Raw genomic sequence first — 17,790 nt, 5'->3', positions numbered from 1 at the left:
GGGATGTCCTCATTGCCCTCTTCAAGGTATGTGGGACCACCACTCACTCAAGAATGAATTTACTATTACTTGCACTCAGACATTATTTACTCCTCCGCTATATTAAAACTAGATCCTGAAAACCTGACTCTTCCTTTACTTTATGTCAATATAAAATCTCGGCCAAAGGCTAAACCGATAAATAAACACAACACAACAAGTAGCTGTGAGATGTCGAGGGAGGAAAGAGGAACAAAAATAAAAGGAAGAAGAAAGAGAATTTAATGATGCTGGAAAACCTGAACAAATTTTCCCCAGGTTTAAAATAAAATACAGTTGGGTCAGATATGCAGCAGCACAGTAGAAGCTACATTACCATCTGCTAGCATCTACTAAGACTTGTCATGCCTCTCTCTTCAATGTGTAGTTTGGAGAAAATGGGATCATGACATCCAGGGGTGAAATATACTTACCTTCCCTACCGTTTTGGAAGCTTGCTTCATTTGTGCACGTGCTGACGTCACATCCGATTTTTGACCCATTGTGCATGCACAGAAGACTCTGCGCATGCGCAGAGGATTAAAACCAGGAAGTAACTGACGCCAGGGCAGGTAGGCGGAGTCTCACCCTGCTGCCTCTACCAGTTCTCCAAATCACCCACTACCGCCACTATTGACTCGCATTTTGAATTGAATTGAATTTATTAGATTTGTATGCCGCCCCTCTCCGAAAACTCAGGGTGGCTCACAGCAAAGCAGCAACACAGTACAATATAAATCTAACGTTAAAATTTAAAACTAAATTAAAATACATTGTCATAAAAACCCATTACCTACACAATCATACACACTCGGTCCTGCTAATCAATATAGAAGTCAGAAGAAGGGGGGGGAGGTTAATCCCCGCATGCCTGGCGGCAGAGATGGGTCTTTAGCATTTTGCAGAAAGCGAGGAAGGTAGGGACAGTTTGAATCTCCCGGGGGAGTTGATTCCAGAGGGCCTGGGCCGCCACAGAGAAGTCTCTTCCCCTGGGTCCCGCCAGACGGCATTGTTTAGTCAACGGGACCCTGAGAAGGCCAACTCTGTGGGACCTAATCGGCCGCTGGGATTTTCCAGACAGAACCGGGAAGATTTCACATTAATGACATCGTATCAGTCTCCAATATTACAAACTGTCTAGTTTGTAATAGAATAAAAAGGCTGCATTAAATTCAAATAGCTGCTACGTTTGAACGATTATTTACATCTTGGTCTTGATGTTGGGGTTTCCTGGACCATATGGCAACTGATGAAATAGATGAATAATAACCCTAACGGCATATAATAGGTCTGCTTGTACCTCTGTCATGTCTATGTACTCCAGCACCTGGTGACCTTCTCCGTTGGGGAAGAAGACGATTTGACATCTGTGGAGGATGCTATCAGAAAACTATGCATCATGGACAAGCAAGGGAAGATTTGGGTTCAGGAGATGCTGCTCCAGGTCAACGGGTCGGCTATCAAGCTCCTTGACATAAACTCAAAGGTGCAGAAAGTTATCCAGAGCAGTAATGCTGGGCGGCTAATGAGGATTTGGGGGAGAAATGGCTGTTACCTACTGTGTTTTTTGGAGTACAAGACGCACCTTTTTACCCCAAAAGAGGGTGAAAACTTGGCTATGTCTTATACACCGAATGTAGCCCCACCCATCCAACCCCACTCTTTGGTCTCTGCCTGCCAGCAGTTTACCTCTTTTCAAAAAACAGCAGCAAAAGCCACTGCTTCCTGACACTCAGCTGATTGATTGAAATTGCCAGCAAGCACAGTGCTAAAATAAAACTGAAACTAAAGCTGCAGGGAGGCAAATTGCTGCAGGAAGAGGCAAAAGCTGAAACTGGCTGGTTGGTTTTTTGCTGCAAGGAGATAAGTCAATAAGTATAAATGCCTTTAGAATGTTTAAATTATTAGACTTATTTTCTTAAAGACTGCTTTATTATTAACTTAACAAAATGAAGAAGCTTTTTAAAATAAATGGTTGATCTGAAGAGGCCCAGTGCCATTGTATCTTCTTTTAAATAGCAGAGAATAATGTATACTTCCAGAAAGCTACATCAGTTTTAAAGATCTGTACAAGTACAATCTGAAATGTAATAGTATACTGTTTTAGTATTAAGATAAGGCAACTGAGTTAAACCCTCACTTAGTCATGTTTGGAGTAGATCTATTTAAATTGGGCAGAGTTATTATGATTACATTTAAGAAAACTTTCTGGGGTTAATATGCCACCTTAATGTACATTTCTCCAATTCTTTGCTATTTCTACGGGTCAGGCACACATGCACAGAAATATACAGAAACGGTATATCATCTGTGCTGTTTGCTGTTTGGCAAATTGCTGGAAACAGAGGCCTTTTTTCCTTGTTTTCTCCTCCCAAGATTAAGGTGTGTCTTATACTCTGAAAAATGCGGTTTATCTCACTTCCTCTTCTTTGGAAAGATTCCATATTAGACGGATGTACTTGATTGACTTTCTTTCCCCCAATAGGAAGAACTGGAGAATTATCCATTGGCAACGGTGGCTTATTGCGATGCTGTCAGCCCCGAGTCCCGTTCCAAATCCTTGCTTGTACTCATGTGCCAGGAAACTACTCAGCTCAGACCGGATATTCACTTCTTTGAGTGTGAACAAATTAGGGTAAAAGAATTGAACCTATCGATCCACAAAGAATGCTTAGATCAGTGGTCCTCAACCTTTCTAGTGCCGTGGCCTCTTAATAAAGTTCCTCATGTTGTGGTGACCCCCAACCATAAGTCTAGCACCAATTCTCCCAAGAGAGCTTTAAGCTGATTGGCAGGAAGGTCAGAGGGACACCCCCACTGTAAACGTCTGATTGGTCGGATTGTAAAAATATGTTGCAAGGCGCCAGAATAGAAGCTTTACCATGGGAGATTTGTCTTTTCCCATGGCCTTAGGCGACCCCTGTGAAATAGTCATTGAACCCCCAAAAGGGTCCCGACCCCCAGGTTGAGAACCACTGGTTTAGAGAATGATCCTATGTAATTACTCAATTCTACTAACGGCAGAAAATTTACTTGACACGGGGATGGCAACTATTCAGTGGCTGGAGGCTGCAATTAACATTTTAAAGGAAAGACAAAATTCATAGACAGTGGGGCCTTGCCATGCACAGGGGAGGTGCTGAGATTCTTCCCCCAAAGATGCTTTTTCAAGACGTTTCACTTCTCTAACTATGCGGCTTGGTATAAGAAGCAGGAAGAGGTAGATTGTGATCCCGCTGTATAGAGCGCTGGTGAGACCACATTTGGAATACAGTGTTCCCTCGATTTTCATGGGTTCGAACTTTGGGAAAAGTCTATACAGTAGTCCCTCGCTATACTTCATCGCGGGTTTCCGAGGAAGTCAATCCACAGATTTAAACAGCCCGCCGAACTCGATCGGCAGGTTTTTTAAAAATATATATATATCTAAAATTGTAAATACTGTATTTAAATACTGTATCTAAAATAAATACTGTGTGGGAAGGGTTTATAAATACTTAAAACAATGAAAACTTACCAAACAATTACAATATAAATACTTAAATAAGTACTATCAGTCGATAAATTCCCCATTGCGGATTTCACCTATCGCAGCCAGGTCTGGAATGTAACACCAGCGATAGGTGAGGGACTACTGTACCACAGTTTTTCAAAAATATTAGTTAAAAAAATACTTCACGGTTTTTCCCCCTATACCACGTTTTTTCCCGCCCGATGATGTCCTACGTCATTGCCAAACTTTCGTCTGTCTTTAATAAAAAAATATTTTTTAATAAGCTTTAATAAATAAACATGGTGAGTAATAATCTAAATGGTTGCTAAGGGAATGGGAAATTGTAATTTAGGGGTTTAAAGTGTTAAGGGAACGCTTGTGATACTGTTCATAGCCAAAAATAGTGTATTTACTTCCGCATCTCTACTTTGCGGAAATTTGACTTTTGCGGGCGGTCTCGGAACGCATCCCCTGCGAAAATCGAGGGAACACTGTACTGTGTTCAGTTCTGGAGAACTCACCTACAAAAAGATACTGACAAAATTGAATGGGTCCAAAGACGGGCTACAAGAATAGTGGAAGGTCTTCAGCATAAAACATATCAGGAAAGACTTAATGAACTCAATCTGTATAGTCTGGAGGACAGAAGGAAAAGGGGAGACATGATCGAAATATTTAAATATGTTCAAGGGTTAAATAAGGTTCAGGAGGGAAGTGTTTTCCAGTGAACACGAGAACAAGGGGACACAATCTGAAGTTAGTTGGGGGAAAGATCAAAAGCAACATGAGAAAATATTATTTTACTGAAAGAGTAGTAGATGCTTGGAACAAACTTCCAGCAGACGTGGTTGGTAAATCCACAGTAACTGAATTTCAACATGTCTGGGATAAACATATATCCATCCTAAGATAAAATACAGGAAATAGTATAAGGGCAGACTACATGGATCATGAGGTCTTTTTCTGCGGTCAGTCTTCTATATTTCTATGTTTCTCATCCAAAAAGCTTCTTCAGCTCTTCAGAAACTGAAGGATGAGAAGCGAAATGCCATCAAAGAAAAACAAGAAAGTCCAGTTGCCTCTTGAAAAAGCACCTTTGGGGCAACCATGACCTGGATGTCTGAGAATATCCATAGACATTTAGCTTTCTACTTCTGATGTAGTTCTTAAGAGTCTGAAGGTTATAACACAGTGTCCATAGACCAGTGAGGCCGAACCTATGGCATGGGTGCCACAGGTGGCACACGGAACCATATTTGCTAGCATACGAGCCATTGCCCTAGCTCAGCTCCAGTGTGCATGTGTGCACTGGTCAGCAGCTTTTTGGCTTGCACAGATGCTCTGGGGGGGGGGGCATTTTTGGCTTCCAGAGAGCCTTTGGAGCTTGGGGAGGCCAAAACACGAGCCTACTGGGTTCACCAGAAGTTGGGAAACAGTGCGTTTTTGGCCTCCGGAGGGCCTCTAGAGCAGTGTTTCCCAACCTTGGCAACTTGAAGATATTTGGACTTCAACTCCCAGAATTCCCCAGGCAGCGAATGCTGCCTGGGGAATTCTGGGAGTTGAAGTCCAGATATCTTCAAGTTGCCAAGGTTGGGAAACACTGCTCTAGAGGGTGTCTGAAGCTGTTTTCACCCTCCCTAGGCACTGAATTATGGATGTGGGCACTCGCACATTTGCAATAGCGCACGCACATGCTGCTTCGGCACCCGAGGGAAAAAAGGTTCGCCATCACTGCCATGGGCAGCTCAGAATCCTGAGCTTGCCCAGCCCCGATCTAACCATGGGGATTTGGGACAAGGGGAAGAGTTCTCAACACATCTTTGATCTGGTTTCTCCTCTACTTGGCAGGCGGAATGGATCCAGCAAGACATCAGCAGTGCCCTGTTGGATTTCAACACAGGAGGAAGCAACCAAAGGATGGAAACCTTGAGGTAAATGCACAGCCCAAGACCCATAGCCGTGATGGGAGAGCTTGAAAGGACCATAAGTCACATTAATCATAAACAACAAGTCAAGTCTGAGAGTTATCAAAGACAGGGGCGAGGAGCTATTTATCTCCCCCCAAAATGTTATAATTAGTGCGAATTGATTTTATTTACTTGGGGACTTCAACTCCCAATATTCCTGAGCCAGCATGGGACCATGGTTCCTCACCCCTGATCTAAGACATTGCTACAAGGAAAGTTGATTTCTTGTGGTGGATGAAGGCCCCAAACTTCTTCCTTACCAGCTGATATGGGATTCAACTCTGGCAGCTGAAGCCCACAAGTGTTCTAGTTGCCAACTTTGGAAACCCAACTTTGGAGCATAGTCTTAGCAATGTTGCAATATTGTCCCAGTCCCTGTGTCCCTGAGGTCCCTTCAACATGATTGATCCTCAGCCTACAAAATATTGCCCATTCCCAGTCTGGAAGTTATATAGGTCAAGTGTAAGATTGGAGAGGAGGTTGCATTATCCACTGGAAATCAGTCTTTCTCAGACTCTATGTTTCTTGTTTACAGAGCTGCCCAAAACATGCTTGATAATCAGGAGGTCTTCTCTCAGCCTCCTATGCAGGTTCCTTCTAGGACAAAGATTGTTGCACCAGGGCCAAGAGAAGATGGTAAGGACCTTAGGCTAAGCCCCACAGGTTTTTATGGAGAAGAGTCATAACCCCTTGGTAAAATATCGGTTATTCATCCAGGTGGTCTTTAAGGCCGTTTTCTAGCATTTCCAGTTAAGTGGCTATTATCCCCAAAAGATTATTGCATCTTAGAAGAGATTTCAGGCTGTACCCACGAAGATTCTAGCACAGCATTGAGGAGTTTTCTAGCTTCATATATTAACTAACCTTAATGGGACCTTTTTCTAGAACAGCTTGCAAGAAGTCATGCTGTACCCCTATATATTTATTTTCTGTTTTGAGTTTCAGGGAACGATCCAGGAATCCTTCCCATCACGTGCATTTCGGCCTATCTAAATCTTTGTCTGGTCCCATCATAATTTGTCTGTTTGGTTTCCCTCCCTCCACTTTCTTTGATTAAAATAAGCATGGCATACAAGATCCCTCCCAATATCTGAAACCATTTGGCCTCATCCTTAATGTTGATGCCCCTACTCATCAGAGACCAAAGAGCAGGAAAGCGAGGGTCCTCTTACTGCTCATGTGGTTGTGGGAGTCATAGAAGAAAACACAGCTGCATAGTCTTTTCTTGCCATTGGGGTCTTCAAGGCGGATTAGCAATAACAAGAGCACTTAGACTTATATACTGCTTTATAATGCTTTACAGCCCTCTCTAAGCGGTTTACAGAATCAGCATATTGCTCCCAACCATCTGGGTCCTCATTTTACCTACCTCGGAAGGATGGAAGGTGGATTGATTGATTGATTGATTTTATTATTTATTTAATTCAACTTCTATGCTGCCCAATCCCAAAGGACTCAGGGTGGCTTACAATAACATTAAAAAAATACCAATACAATAAAAAAGAAGTCAAATATAAAAGTCTAAAACTATAAAACCCCAGTTAAAAATCCACAGTTCGACTCTCCAATCAACACACATTCAACACAATTTCAACACAATACCATTCAACACAATTTGGCCATGATAGATGTCAATTCTTGGCCTGCTGGCTTCGCAGCCTTGTGGAAGGCCAGTAGGGTGGGAGTAGTACGGACGTCTGGGGGAAGTTGGTTCCATAGAGCCGGGGCGGCCACAGAGAAGGCCCTCCACTGCGGCCTCGCCAACCTGCACTGCTTAGTCGACGGGACCTGGAGGAGGCCAACTCTGTGTGCTCTTGTTGGTCTCTGGGAGGTGTCCAGCAGGAAACGGTCCTGTAAATAGTCTGGCCCTGAGCCATGTAGGACTTTATAGGTAATAACCAACACCTGGTTCAAGGCTGAGTCAACCTTGAGCCTGGTGAGATTTGAACTGCCAAATTGCAGGCAGCAGAAGCAGACTGCAATACTGCAAATCACTGTGCCATCCAGCAAAATGTAGCAATAGTGTCTTAAACTTTTCATTTTTCCCTCCCTGTTTCCAGCCATCTTGGTAGGGGAACCTGATCTGGCCATCATCCAAACAGAGCAAAATGTGGTGAGTTAAATGGGAATGTTGCTGACTTCTTTAGGAATGAGATTTGCAGAAGGGGATAGGGAAGCGGAGATGGTCATTCAGTTAATGGGAAGTGGTCGTTCAGTTAATGACCATGGCATGTGCTCAATGGTTACAAATTCACTTAAGGGACCCTGCAAGAAAGATTGCAAAATTGGGCCAGTCACGGGGTTGACCTGCATTATTACTGTTATGAGTATGACAGTGATGGGCAGGCTCCATTAGAGTCATAACTGAAGGACTCCCTATAGCAGATTTAGAATAGAATAGAATAGAACCGAACAGAATAGAATAGAATAGAATTCTTTATTGGCCAAGTGTGATTGGACACACAACGAATTTGTCATAGTGCATATGCTCTCAGTGTACATAAAGGAAAATATAGATTTAAAGAATGAAACTAGCCATCACAGTACAACAGTCAACAAGTGTCCCTACTCAAGAAGCCTCCAAATTCACTTTATTTCCCAAAGACCTTTCAGATGAGTTGTGCTTTCATGTCACTTGTTCCTTACTCAGTATAAACAATCCCCCCCCTCCCACCATTCTCTTTATTGCCTATGTGCCTCTGGCAGGAACTGCTGAACCGGGTTTTTGATGATGTGGAATTCTTCATAAGAAAGCTGCAGAAATCTGCAGAAGCTTTCCGTGTCCTGAATCAATGTAAGCGCTCCACAAGAGGACGCCTTCGAGAGCCAGGAGGTGAGACGATTGGCTGGGAGTGCTAGAGAAACAGGACATGCTTCTAAAGTCTGTCCCAATCAGAATCTTTCTGTGAGTTCTAACTCCGCCTCCCGAATTTATTTATTTATTTATTTTATTTGTCAAGTACGTATTGGTAGTACTGTATACATATTTTATTTATTTGTTTATTTATTTGTTTATTCATTCATTCATTCATTCATTTATTTGATTTATATGCCACCCCTCTCCGAGAACTCGGGACGGCTTACAACATATAAAAACAACAGAATGCAATAGATAAATCCAATTATTTACACTAAACAAACAATCTAAAATCCCTAGATACATTAAAATCAATCATACACATTCAGACAACATTCATCGGCCAGGGGTTAAGATCTAATCACCCCAAACCTGGAGACATAAATGAGTCTTAAGACTCTTGCAGAAGGCAAGAAGGGTGGGGGCAGTGCGAATCTCTGGGGGGGGGAGCTGATTCCAGAAGGCCGGGACCCCACCAAGAAGGCTCTTCCCCTAGGCCCTGCCAAGCAACATTGTCTAGTTGATGGGACCTAGAGAAGGCCAACTCTGTGGGGCCTAACTGATCACTGGGATTCATATGGCAGAAGGCAGTCCCGCTGGTAATCTGGCCTGATGCCATGTAGGGCTTTATAGGTCATAAACAACACTTTGAATTACGTCTGAAAACCAATCAGCAGCCAATGTAGAGTGCTGGAGAAACATGGGCATGTCTAGGAAGGCCCATAACTGCTCACGCGGCTGCACGATTTGTAACTTCCGAAAACTCTTCAAAGGTAGCCTCATGAAGAGAGCATTGCAGTAACCGAACTTTGAGGTGATAAGGATTGTTTATATACATGAGATGGGTACTAATAAGAGGGCAACTTTAGGACAGGGACGGTAAGCACACTGGTGCGCTTAGGCACGCCCCTTACTGATCTCTTAGGAATCGGGTGAGGTCAACAGTGATATCTAAGTGCAAAGTCTGCGAGTCTGCAGAGAGGGGCGGCATACAAATCTAATTATTATTAATAATAATAATAATATAATAATAATAATCATCATCATCATTATCATCATCATCATCATCATCTCAGTTTCTGATTTTCCGTACAACTTCAGGTCATCCATATACAGCAGGTGTGAAATTTTTGGTGAATTCCTAGCAGTTTGGTAGCCTAGGTTTGTTTTCTGTAGGATGAGTGACAGCGGGATTATAGCGATGATGAATAGCAACGGGGACAAAGAGTCCCCCTGGAAGATGCCCCTTCTGATATTGATCAGTCCATAGCTTTCATTCCGAAATATTGGAAGACTGAGGTTTTTGTTTGGATGGCGCCATATTCCCAGTGCTGGAAACCCGGTTTCTGCATATTCACAGAAGAAAAACAAAAAAATTCTCAAGAAAATCCCACAATAAATTCAAAAAAAGAATATTAAAATAAGGATGGTGGTGGCCACGGACCGGCACCAACAGAATCGGTTCCCTGACATCACCGTGATGTTACTAGTGGTTTACTACCGGTTCTCTAGTGCGAACTGGGAGGAATCCACTTTGAGTCTTGGGGTTGGGACGTCCCCAGCCCCCAAAATAGATGGAATTACAGGGAGATTTTGACTGTTTCTTTCTTTACCACATCCACAGAGGGACTCTTAACCATCAGGGCAAAACCCCCGCCCCAAGAGGAGTTTGAAGATGCTCTGTCCAAGATCAAATATTCCCTTAGCCTCCTGGTGAGTTTTGTGCGTACTTTTTCCTCCCAGGGAAATGGAAAGTACCTCCTTGGATTATGCTTTAGAACTAAACTGTACTTTCTTTTCCACCACTTAGGCGAGGCTGAAATCCAACATCACATCCCCTAGTTCAGAGGAGCTAATATGTATTCTTTTCAAACCCTTGAAGATGGTAAGTGCTGGGTTAAAGAAGAAGAGGAGATGAAGTGTCTGGGAGCTGAACTAGTAATAGCATGTTTCTCGGTCTTTCATCTCCCAAATGTGTAGACTTCAACTCCGAGAATTCTCCAGCCTACATCGACATGACTTAGAATTCTGGGAGTATTTATTTTATTTTATTTTATTTTTATTTATTTGTTTTGTCAAGTACACATTGGAGGTATGTAAATATATAATAATATTCATAGACATGATACTAGTAAAAAAAATAAAAGAAACATTAGGACAGGGGATGGAAGGCACTGACTTCTTAGGAATCGGAAGAGGTCATAAGAACCTAAGAAGAGCCATGCTGAATCAGGCCAAAGCCCATTGAGTCCAGCATTCTGTGTCCCACAGTGGCCCACCAATTGTCCATGGGGATCTTGAGCAGAAAGAGAAGGCAAAACCCTCCCTTTCCCTTGACCCTCAACAAATGGTACTCACGGGAATCCTGCCTGCCTCAACCAACATAGAGGCGGCACTTGGACATCCGTTTCAATAACCGTTTCAATAACCACCAGATTCATGGCATCCATGAATCTGTCTAATCCTGCCTTGAAGCCATCAAGGCTGACAGCTGTCACGACCTTTTCTGGAAGTGAATTCCATAAACCAACGACCCTCTAGGTGAAGAAATATTTCTCTTGATTTGTCCTCGCTTTCTTACCTATGAGCTTTAGAGAGTGCCCCCTCGTCCTAGTATTGTGTGATAGAGAAAATAATTTTTCTCTAACCACCTTTTCTATCCCATGCATGATTTTATACAGTTCGATCAAGTCACCCCTTAAACACTGTCTTTCAAGGCTGAAGAGACCAAGGCGTTGCAACCTGGTATCATAAGGGAGGTGCTCCATTTCCTTTATCGACAGTGGATAGTCGATATCGACAGGTCAACAGTGGGTAGTCTAAGGGTAAAGTTTTGGAGGTTAGGAGATGATACTAGAGTCTGGTAGTGAGTTCCATGCATCAACTACTCGGTTACTAAAGTCGTATTTCCTGCAGTTGAGTTTGGAGCGGTTTACATTAAGTTTGTGTGCTTGTGTGTTGTCATGGTTGAAGCTGAAGTAGTCGTTGACAGGAAGGACGTTTTAGCAGGTGATTTTATGGGCTATGCTTAGATCGTGTTTAAGGCGATGTAATTCTAAGCTTCCTAAACCTAGGATTGTAAGTCTAGTTTCGTAGGGTATTTGGTTGCGAGTGGAGGAGTGAAGGGCTCTTCTGGTAAAGTATCTATGGACGTTTTCTAGAGTAGCCAAGATTGGGAAACAATAGACTGATAGATGTAAAGTTGGATGGCAAAAGCAGCAGAATGACATGAAACTATGCTTAAGGGATGTATGACCACAGCTGAGCCCAAAATTTCTGTTGCTAAGTAAAACAGTTGTGCTCCATTTTATGACTTTTCTTGCCACAGTTATTAAGTGAATCACTGCAGTTAGTAACACTGTCATTAAAATGAATTTGACTTCCCCATTGATTTTGCTTAGCAGAAGGTCACAGAAGGGAACCACAAGATTCTGGAATACAGCAACTATTATAAATATGAACCAGTTGCCAAATTTTGATCATGTGGTCAAGGAGATGAGTTGTCTTGTATGCCGCCCCGAGAATTTGTATGCCGCCCCGAGTCTCTTGAGAGGGGCGGCATACAAATCCAATAAATAAATAAAGATGTTGCAACGACTTTAAGCGTGAAAAATGATCACATCACTTTTTTCAGTGTTGTTTTAACATTGAATGTTTCACTTAGTGAACTGTTATAAATTGAGGACTGCCTGTATATTATTTAAGTAACAAATGTGAAGTGTGAAACTGAATTCCATAGGATAGGGGAGAATTCCTGCACTGCAAAAAGCAAGAGAGAGCTTTGGTGGCACAGTGGTCAGAGTGTAGTATTGCAAGCTACTTCTGCTGATCACCAGCTGTCAGCAGTTTGGTGGATCGAATCTCAGTAGGCTCAGCCTTCCATTCTTCTGAGGTCGGTAAAATGAGGACCCAGATTATTGGGGCAATATGCTTACTTTATAGGTTATGACCTATAAAGCCCTTCATGGCACCAGACCAGAATATCTGCGAGACCGCCTTTTACCGCACGAATCCCAGCGGCCGGTTAGGTCCCACAGAGTTGGCCTTCTCCAGGTCCCATTGACTAAACAATGTCGGTTGGTGGGACCCAGGGGAAGAATCTTTTCTGTGGCGGCCCCAACCCTCTGAAACCAGCTCCCCCCAGAGATTAGGATTGCCCCCACACTCCTTGCCTTTCGTAAACTTCTTAAAACCCACCTCTGCCGTCAGGCATGGGGGAACTGAGACATCTCTCCTTGCCTATGTAGTTTTATGTACGGTATGTTCGTGTGTATGCTTTTTAAATAATGGGGGGTTTAGGCTTTTAATGTTAGATTTGTTATTATATATTGTTTTATCACTGTTGTGAGCCGCCCTGAGTCTACGGAGAGGGGCGGCATACAAATCTAATTAATAATAATAATAATAATAATAATAATAATAATAATAATAATAACAACAACAACTCGCTGTAAACCATTCAGAGAGGGCTGTAAAGCACTGTGAAGTGGTTATATAAATCTAAATGTTATTGCTATTGCTAAGAAGGCTAATGTCACTTTCTTTAATATGCTTTGTTTCTGTATTCTTTTTTTTTCTGTAATAAAATACTTTGGAGTTCAGTTCCATTAGTTGAAGAGTTGTGTAATATAATCCATTAAAAGCTTTATCGTGAGATTCGATTGCACATATCAATGATTCCTATAGATGAGCGTATTAGCAAATTTCTCTGGGAGAAAGATGGAGTCTCCTGGGAAACAAATAATCTGGATTCTGCTTCTCATTTGCCATTTCAGATTGTGGAGGCTTCTGGGGGTGTGGAATTTGCTTCTGAATTGCGTAACCCCATGTTAACTCTAGAGGCAGTGACTTTGATGCGAAGCTGCCTAGGAGAATGGGAAACAGAACTCTGGCATTCGCTGGATGAAAACTGGACTAAGGCCAGGTAAGGGGATTTGAGTTTGTTTTCTCTTGTTATTAATTTTGCCCTCTTAATTTTTCTCTCTCTAGCGGATGTTGTTTAATCCATTATTTGCTTTGCCCATCAAGGGTGGATTTCCCCAGGGGCTATGCAGCTCCCTACATCCTAACTTTCTACAATGGCTGGGAGCCTCCCCTCCAAGATGCATTTGGGAAACCTTGGGAAGACCCAGTGGAGATGCAACACCGCCATGAAGAACGCCGTGCCCAGGTCAGTGGTGAGACGAGGAGAAGACAACCTTGCATTCTGAGCAAGAGAATGACTAGAAAAGGTTCTTCAGCTACTGAAAATCATCTTTGCCTACATTGATTTTGTGCCGACAGCAGGTCTTCTCCAGGAGGATCAGTCTCCAACTTGGTCCTCCAAGTCTTCTAATAGCACACCCAATGCCACTATAATTAACTCATCCGTCTTGGTATTGGTCATCCTCTCCTTTTTTAAAAAAAAAATATTTTTATTGATTTTTAGCAAGTTTAATATACACACAACATAAAGCAGTGCTTAGTTAAAAGTGCCCACCAACCCGACACACACACACACACACACACCACCACCAAATCGGGGGTGTTTCTTATGTAATCCACTTTGACCCAAGAGCAATATATCTATTTACATATTATAGAGTGATTCCAATTTATTTCTTGTAGCTTGGTCTCGGATTCTACTCGTCATATATCTTCTTATCTTGTCCCACCGTCCAATCAGTTGTCTCAGTTTCATTATCCAAATTTATCCTTTTATCCATCATTTCAAATTGAATATGGTCCACCATGTACCTATACCAATTTTGCATTGTCCATTTTGTCGCATCCTTCCAACCCAAAACTATTACCGCCTGAGCGCTTTCTATTGCTGCTTGTTTTATTTCTCTAAATTCTCCCATCGCATTACTTTTAACTAATACTGCCATTTCCTTAGGGATTGTCCATTGTATATTTAACATTCTATTAATATCCTCTTGCACTTTTTACCAAAATTCCTGCACTATGGGGCATTCCCAAATCATATGCATAAACACTCCTTTATCTTGATACCCGTGCCAACAATTACCCCTGACCTTCTGCTGAAAGTGTGCGAGTTGAACGGGAGTATAATACCACTTATGTAATATTTTCCTTCTCATTTCCCTAATTTTTGTATTCTTAATTTTCCTTATATTTTCTACTGTATTTTCCATCTCTTGTACCTCTACTTGTATCTCATTTTGCCACCATTTAGTCAATCCTTGAATCGTGTCCCGTCTTGGTCATCCTCTCCTTGTCTTTCACTCTCCTGACTTTATAGACTTTGGTGCAGGGGTGGGTTCTCACCTCGCTGCCAGTTCGCTTCCTCCTGTGCCGTGTGGTTGCACCATGTGGTCCCGCGTGCACACGTACACAGTACCGAAAAAAACCCCAAAATATTTTTTTTTATAAAAAGCAAAACCAAGATGGCCACCGCATGCACAGTTCCGGAAACTCAGCTTCTGCACATGCTCAGAAGGAAAATAAAAAATTAAAAATTAAAAAGAATTAATTTTTTTAAAAAAAGACTAGCAGGTCACTACCAGTTTGGACAAATTGCTCCAAACTGGGAGGAACCCACCTCTGCTTTGGTGAATATTGCTGAATTTCAAACCAAAGATCATTGTTGTGCAGGCACCTTGTTTCTTTAGTACCAAATGCTTTTGCTTGTGGAATCTTTTTTCAGACAAGCAAATTCCATTTTATTTGCACCATTGGATGATTGTGGAGGTTAAATTGCCACAAGTACTTCCAAATTATAGATAATCTTTATTAAATATACAATTAAAAAAAGAAAGATAAGGGGAGGGAAAGAATAGTAATCATGACAAAATGGAAAAAGCAATAACAGTACAAACAGAATAATATATAGAAGTGTACAGCTTCCATAGTGGTGAATATTAATACATAATATAGGTATGAAAAGAAAAGGGTACTTCCATAGATGTTACTTTTATGATTATCCAAGGGGCTTCCTGGCTTCAGCTCAATGATGGGCTGTTTACCATTGGAAGACATATTCATGCAGTAAAGCAGGGATGTTAAACTCGGTTCATTGAGGGCCACATCAGGGTTGTGTTTGACCTTGGGGGGCTAGGGTGAGTGTGGCCAGGGTGGGCATGACCAGCTTGACGTCACTCATGCCAGGGGTGCCTGGGTTTGCCCAAGCACTCTGCCAGCGAAAATGGGTTCCCGACAGGGCAGATTCCCATTTTTGCCATTACTGGTGCTCTGCACATGCAGGTTCTGTTCTCCTGCGTGCATGCACATGTGTCCCAGCATATTTTTTTTGCTTCTGCGCATGCGCAGGAAGCAAAATCTTGCAAGGGGACACAGATGCGCATGATATTCCGGCAATTTGTTTGCTTCTGTGCATGCGTAGAAACAAAAAATCACTAAAGTCTTTCTCATGAGCACAGCCCCTCATGAGATTTTGCTTCCTGCACATGTGCAGAAACAAAAACACACTGGGACATGTGCGTGCACACACAGGAGAATAGAAGCTGTGTGCGTCGTGCAACTATTGCTACCGGTGTGCCGTCCTCATCTGTACCAGTAAGCAATCCGCTCCTGGTTCCTGAGCTCTGTTTTCGCCTGTGATGGACTCCTGCAACTCTTTGCCAGCAAAAACTGAGCTCCCCAAGCTCCATGTTTCACTGTCAGAGGCGTTGCTGGCCAATCCTTTGCTGTTTCCTGGGTGGCCCCATGGAACAAATCTAAACACTCCATGAGCCAAATCTGGCCTCTGGCCAGGCCTTGAGTTTAACACCCCTGCAGTAGAGTGTCCATTTTAGGATCAGAAAGACAAAGAGATTCAGCAGGAAGGTAGTGTTTGTTGTACATACTCCTGATAAGTTGGAGGATGATGATGATATTGAGGATTCGGATTCAGATAGTGTTTATGAAGTAGTGGGGAGCCTGGGGTTACAGGTAGTAGACCAGGTGGGAGGCCAGCCACAGGATGGGCTATGAGTTCAGGATCCAGTGAGGGAGAATCAGACGCGCGCTGGGTTAATCCTAAATTCAGAAGGATTCAGAAACATAGAGAGCAAAGGTCTGGAAGAAGATATTAAGGAGAGGAATGGGTTAAATATTGTAGTGAGGTAATTGGCACGTCAAGGGGCTAGTGGAGAAGAAGGGTGGAGTTTCAACATTGCTGAAAAGAAATATGGAGGTGATTTCGCCACGCTAAAGTAAGCCAAAGTATTTTGTATTGTATTTAGTCGGTGCTGCTGTCTTTTTACAGCTATGTAGTTAGAAAATAAATCTTGTCTAAGTGAAGCAGGAAAAGGAATGTGAGAAATGCATCTAAGAGAGAGACAACGGACCGATTGATGTCTGGAATGTGTTGAAGTCCAGGAGAGCAGAGAAATAAACGGAGTTGCTTTATTCATGAAATGATGCATTTAATGAGAGTTATTTGTAATTACTAAACTTCTACCAGAAACCAGAACAGTGTTTACCAGGATGAAATGGAACTGCAATTTCTCTATTGCAAAGAGCAAAAACCCAAATGAAGCTGGTCAGTTGGAGAGTTCCAATTGGCCCACTGCATGACTATCTCAACCCTCTCTCGCATATTATATTTTGCAGTGGTGGATATCGCTTACCTTTGCTACAGGTTTGTGAACAGGAGTGTGCACAATATTCCCTCTAAGCTGCGTGGCTGCACAGCCGCGCACCTAACAAGAGAATGCTGCACAGCAGTTTCCAACTGCCATCTGCTATTTTCTAATATCTGCGGAAATGGTGCACAGCAGTTTCCAACTGCCATGCGCCATTTTCTAATGTTAAAGGGATCACTGGTGTGCAGGCGCACACACTTTGTGTGTGGGCAACGCTTCTACGCTTGCGCAGAGCAGTTTTGATGATGTCCAGCCAAGTGAGTGAAACCTCCATCCACGGCCACCAGTTCGCCCAAATCGGGATGAACTGGCAAGCAACCCGCCACTGATATTTTGGCTGCTGTGGAAAACAAAACTTAAGCAGTCACCATAAGCCCTCCTTGGTCCATAGTCTAACATGTTTATTATTATTTCTCTATTTATTTAAATTTATAAGTTTGCCCAACTCCCCAGTGACTCTTGTCTTACAACAATAAAAACAGTACAAACACCATATAACAGAGGAAAAAACATCTCCACCCTGCATATACCCCTACATAACAAGTCCCGCTCAATAGATATTATCCCATAAAAATAAAGCTCTAGGATCTTCAGAGGGAAGCTATTTCAAAGACAAGTGGTAGGACAGAATCGGCCCATCTCCAGAATCGGCCCATCACATGACAATGTTTAATTGGGAGGACTCGGAACACACCAAATTAACTTTCCTTGCTCATTATATTTTTCATCGCAGAGCTGGATGAGGCCAAAGGTTCATGTAGCCAATTTATGCCTTCTCTGTGGCCAATCATATGCTTTTAGCAAGCTGTTCATTTTTCCAGAAAAATTGATAGGCTTTAGAAGAATAGCAATAACATTTAGACTTAT

At 42.5% G+C, this 17,790-nt stretch overlaps 1 protein-coding gene across 2 annotated transcripts in view; it reads left to right on the top strand.

The window, feature by feature from the left end:
- The window catches only part of EPS8L1 (EPS8 signaling adaptor L1), a 75,338-nt gene that overhangs the window by 28,764 nt on the left and 28,784 nt on the right, over positions 1 to 17,790 (top strand). For both annotated transcript variants that reach the window (XM_070729018.1, XM_070729019.1), the window contains 10 exons: positions 1,343 to 1,504; positions 2,504 to 2,653; positions 5,360 to 5,442; positions 6,014 to 6,114; positions 7,539 to 7,591; positions 8,185 to 8,311; positions 9,960 to 10,048; positions 10,146 to 10,220; positions 13,111 to 13,259; positions 13,364 to 13,505. In XM_070729018.1, coding sequence (XP_070585119.1) covers positions 1,343 to 1,504; positions 2,504 to 2,653; positions 5,360 to 5,442; positions 6,014 to 6,114; positions 7,539 to 7,591; positions 8,185 to 8,311; positions 9,960 to 10,048; positions 10,146 to 10,220; positions 13,111 to 13,259; positions 13,364 to 13,505 — 1,131 coding nt within the window. The remainder of the gene's footprint in view (positions 1 to 1,342; positions 1,505 to 2,503; positions 2,654 to 5,359; positions 5,443 to 6,013; positions 6,115 to 7,538; positions 7,592 to 8,184; positions 8,312 to 9,959; positions 10,049 to 10,145; positions 10,221 to 13,110; positions 13,260 to 13,363; positions 13,506 to 17,790) is intronic.

Source organism: Erythrolamprus reginae, chromosome Z (assembly GCF_031021105.1).
Source record: "Erythrolamprus reginae isolate rEryReg1 chromosome Z, rEryReg1.hap1, whole genome shotgun sequence".
Taxonomy (NCBI): domain Eukaryota; kingdom Metazoa; phylum Chordata; class Lepidosauria; order Squamata; family Dipsadidae; genus Erythrolamprus; species Erythrolamprus reginae.
The sequence above is the reverse complement of the archived record's forward strand: the minus strand, read 5'-3'. Positions and strand labels throughout refer to the sequence as shown.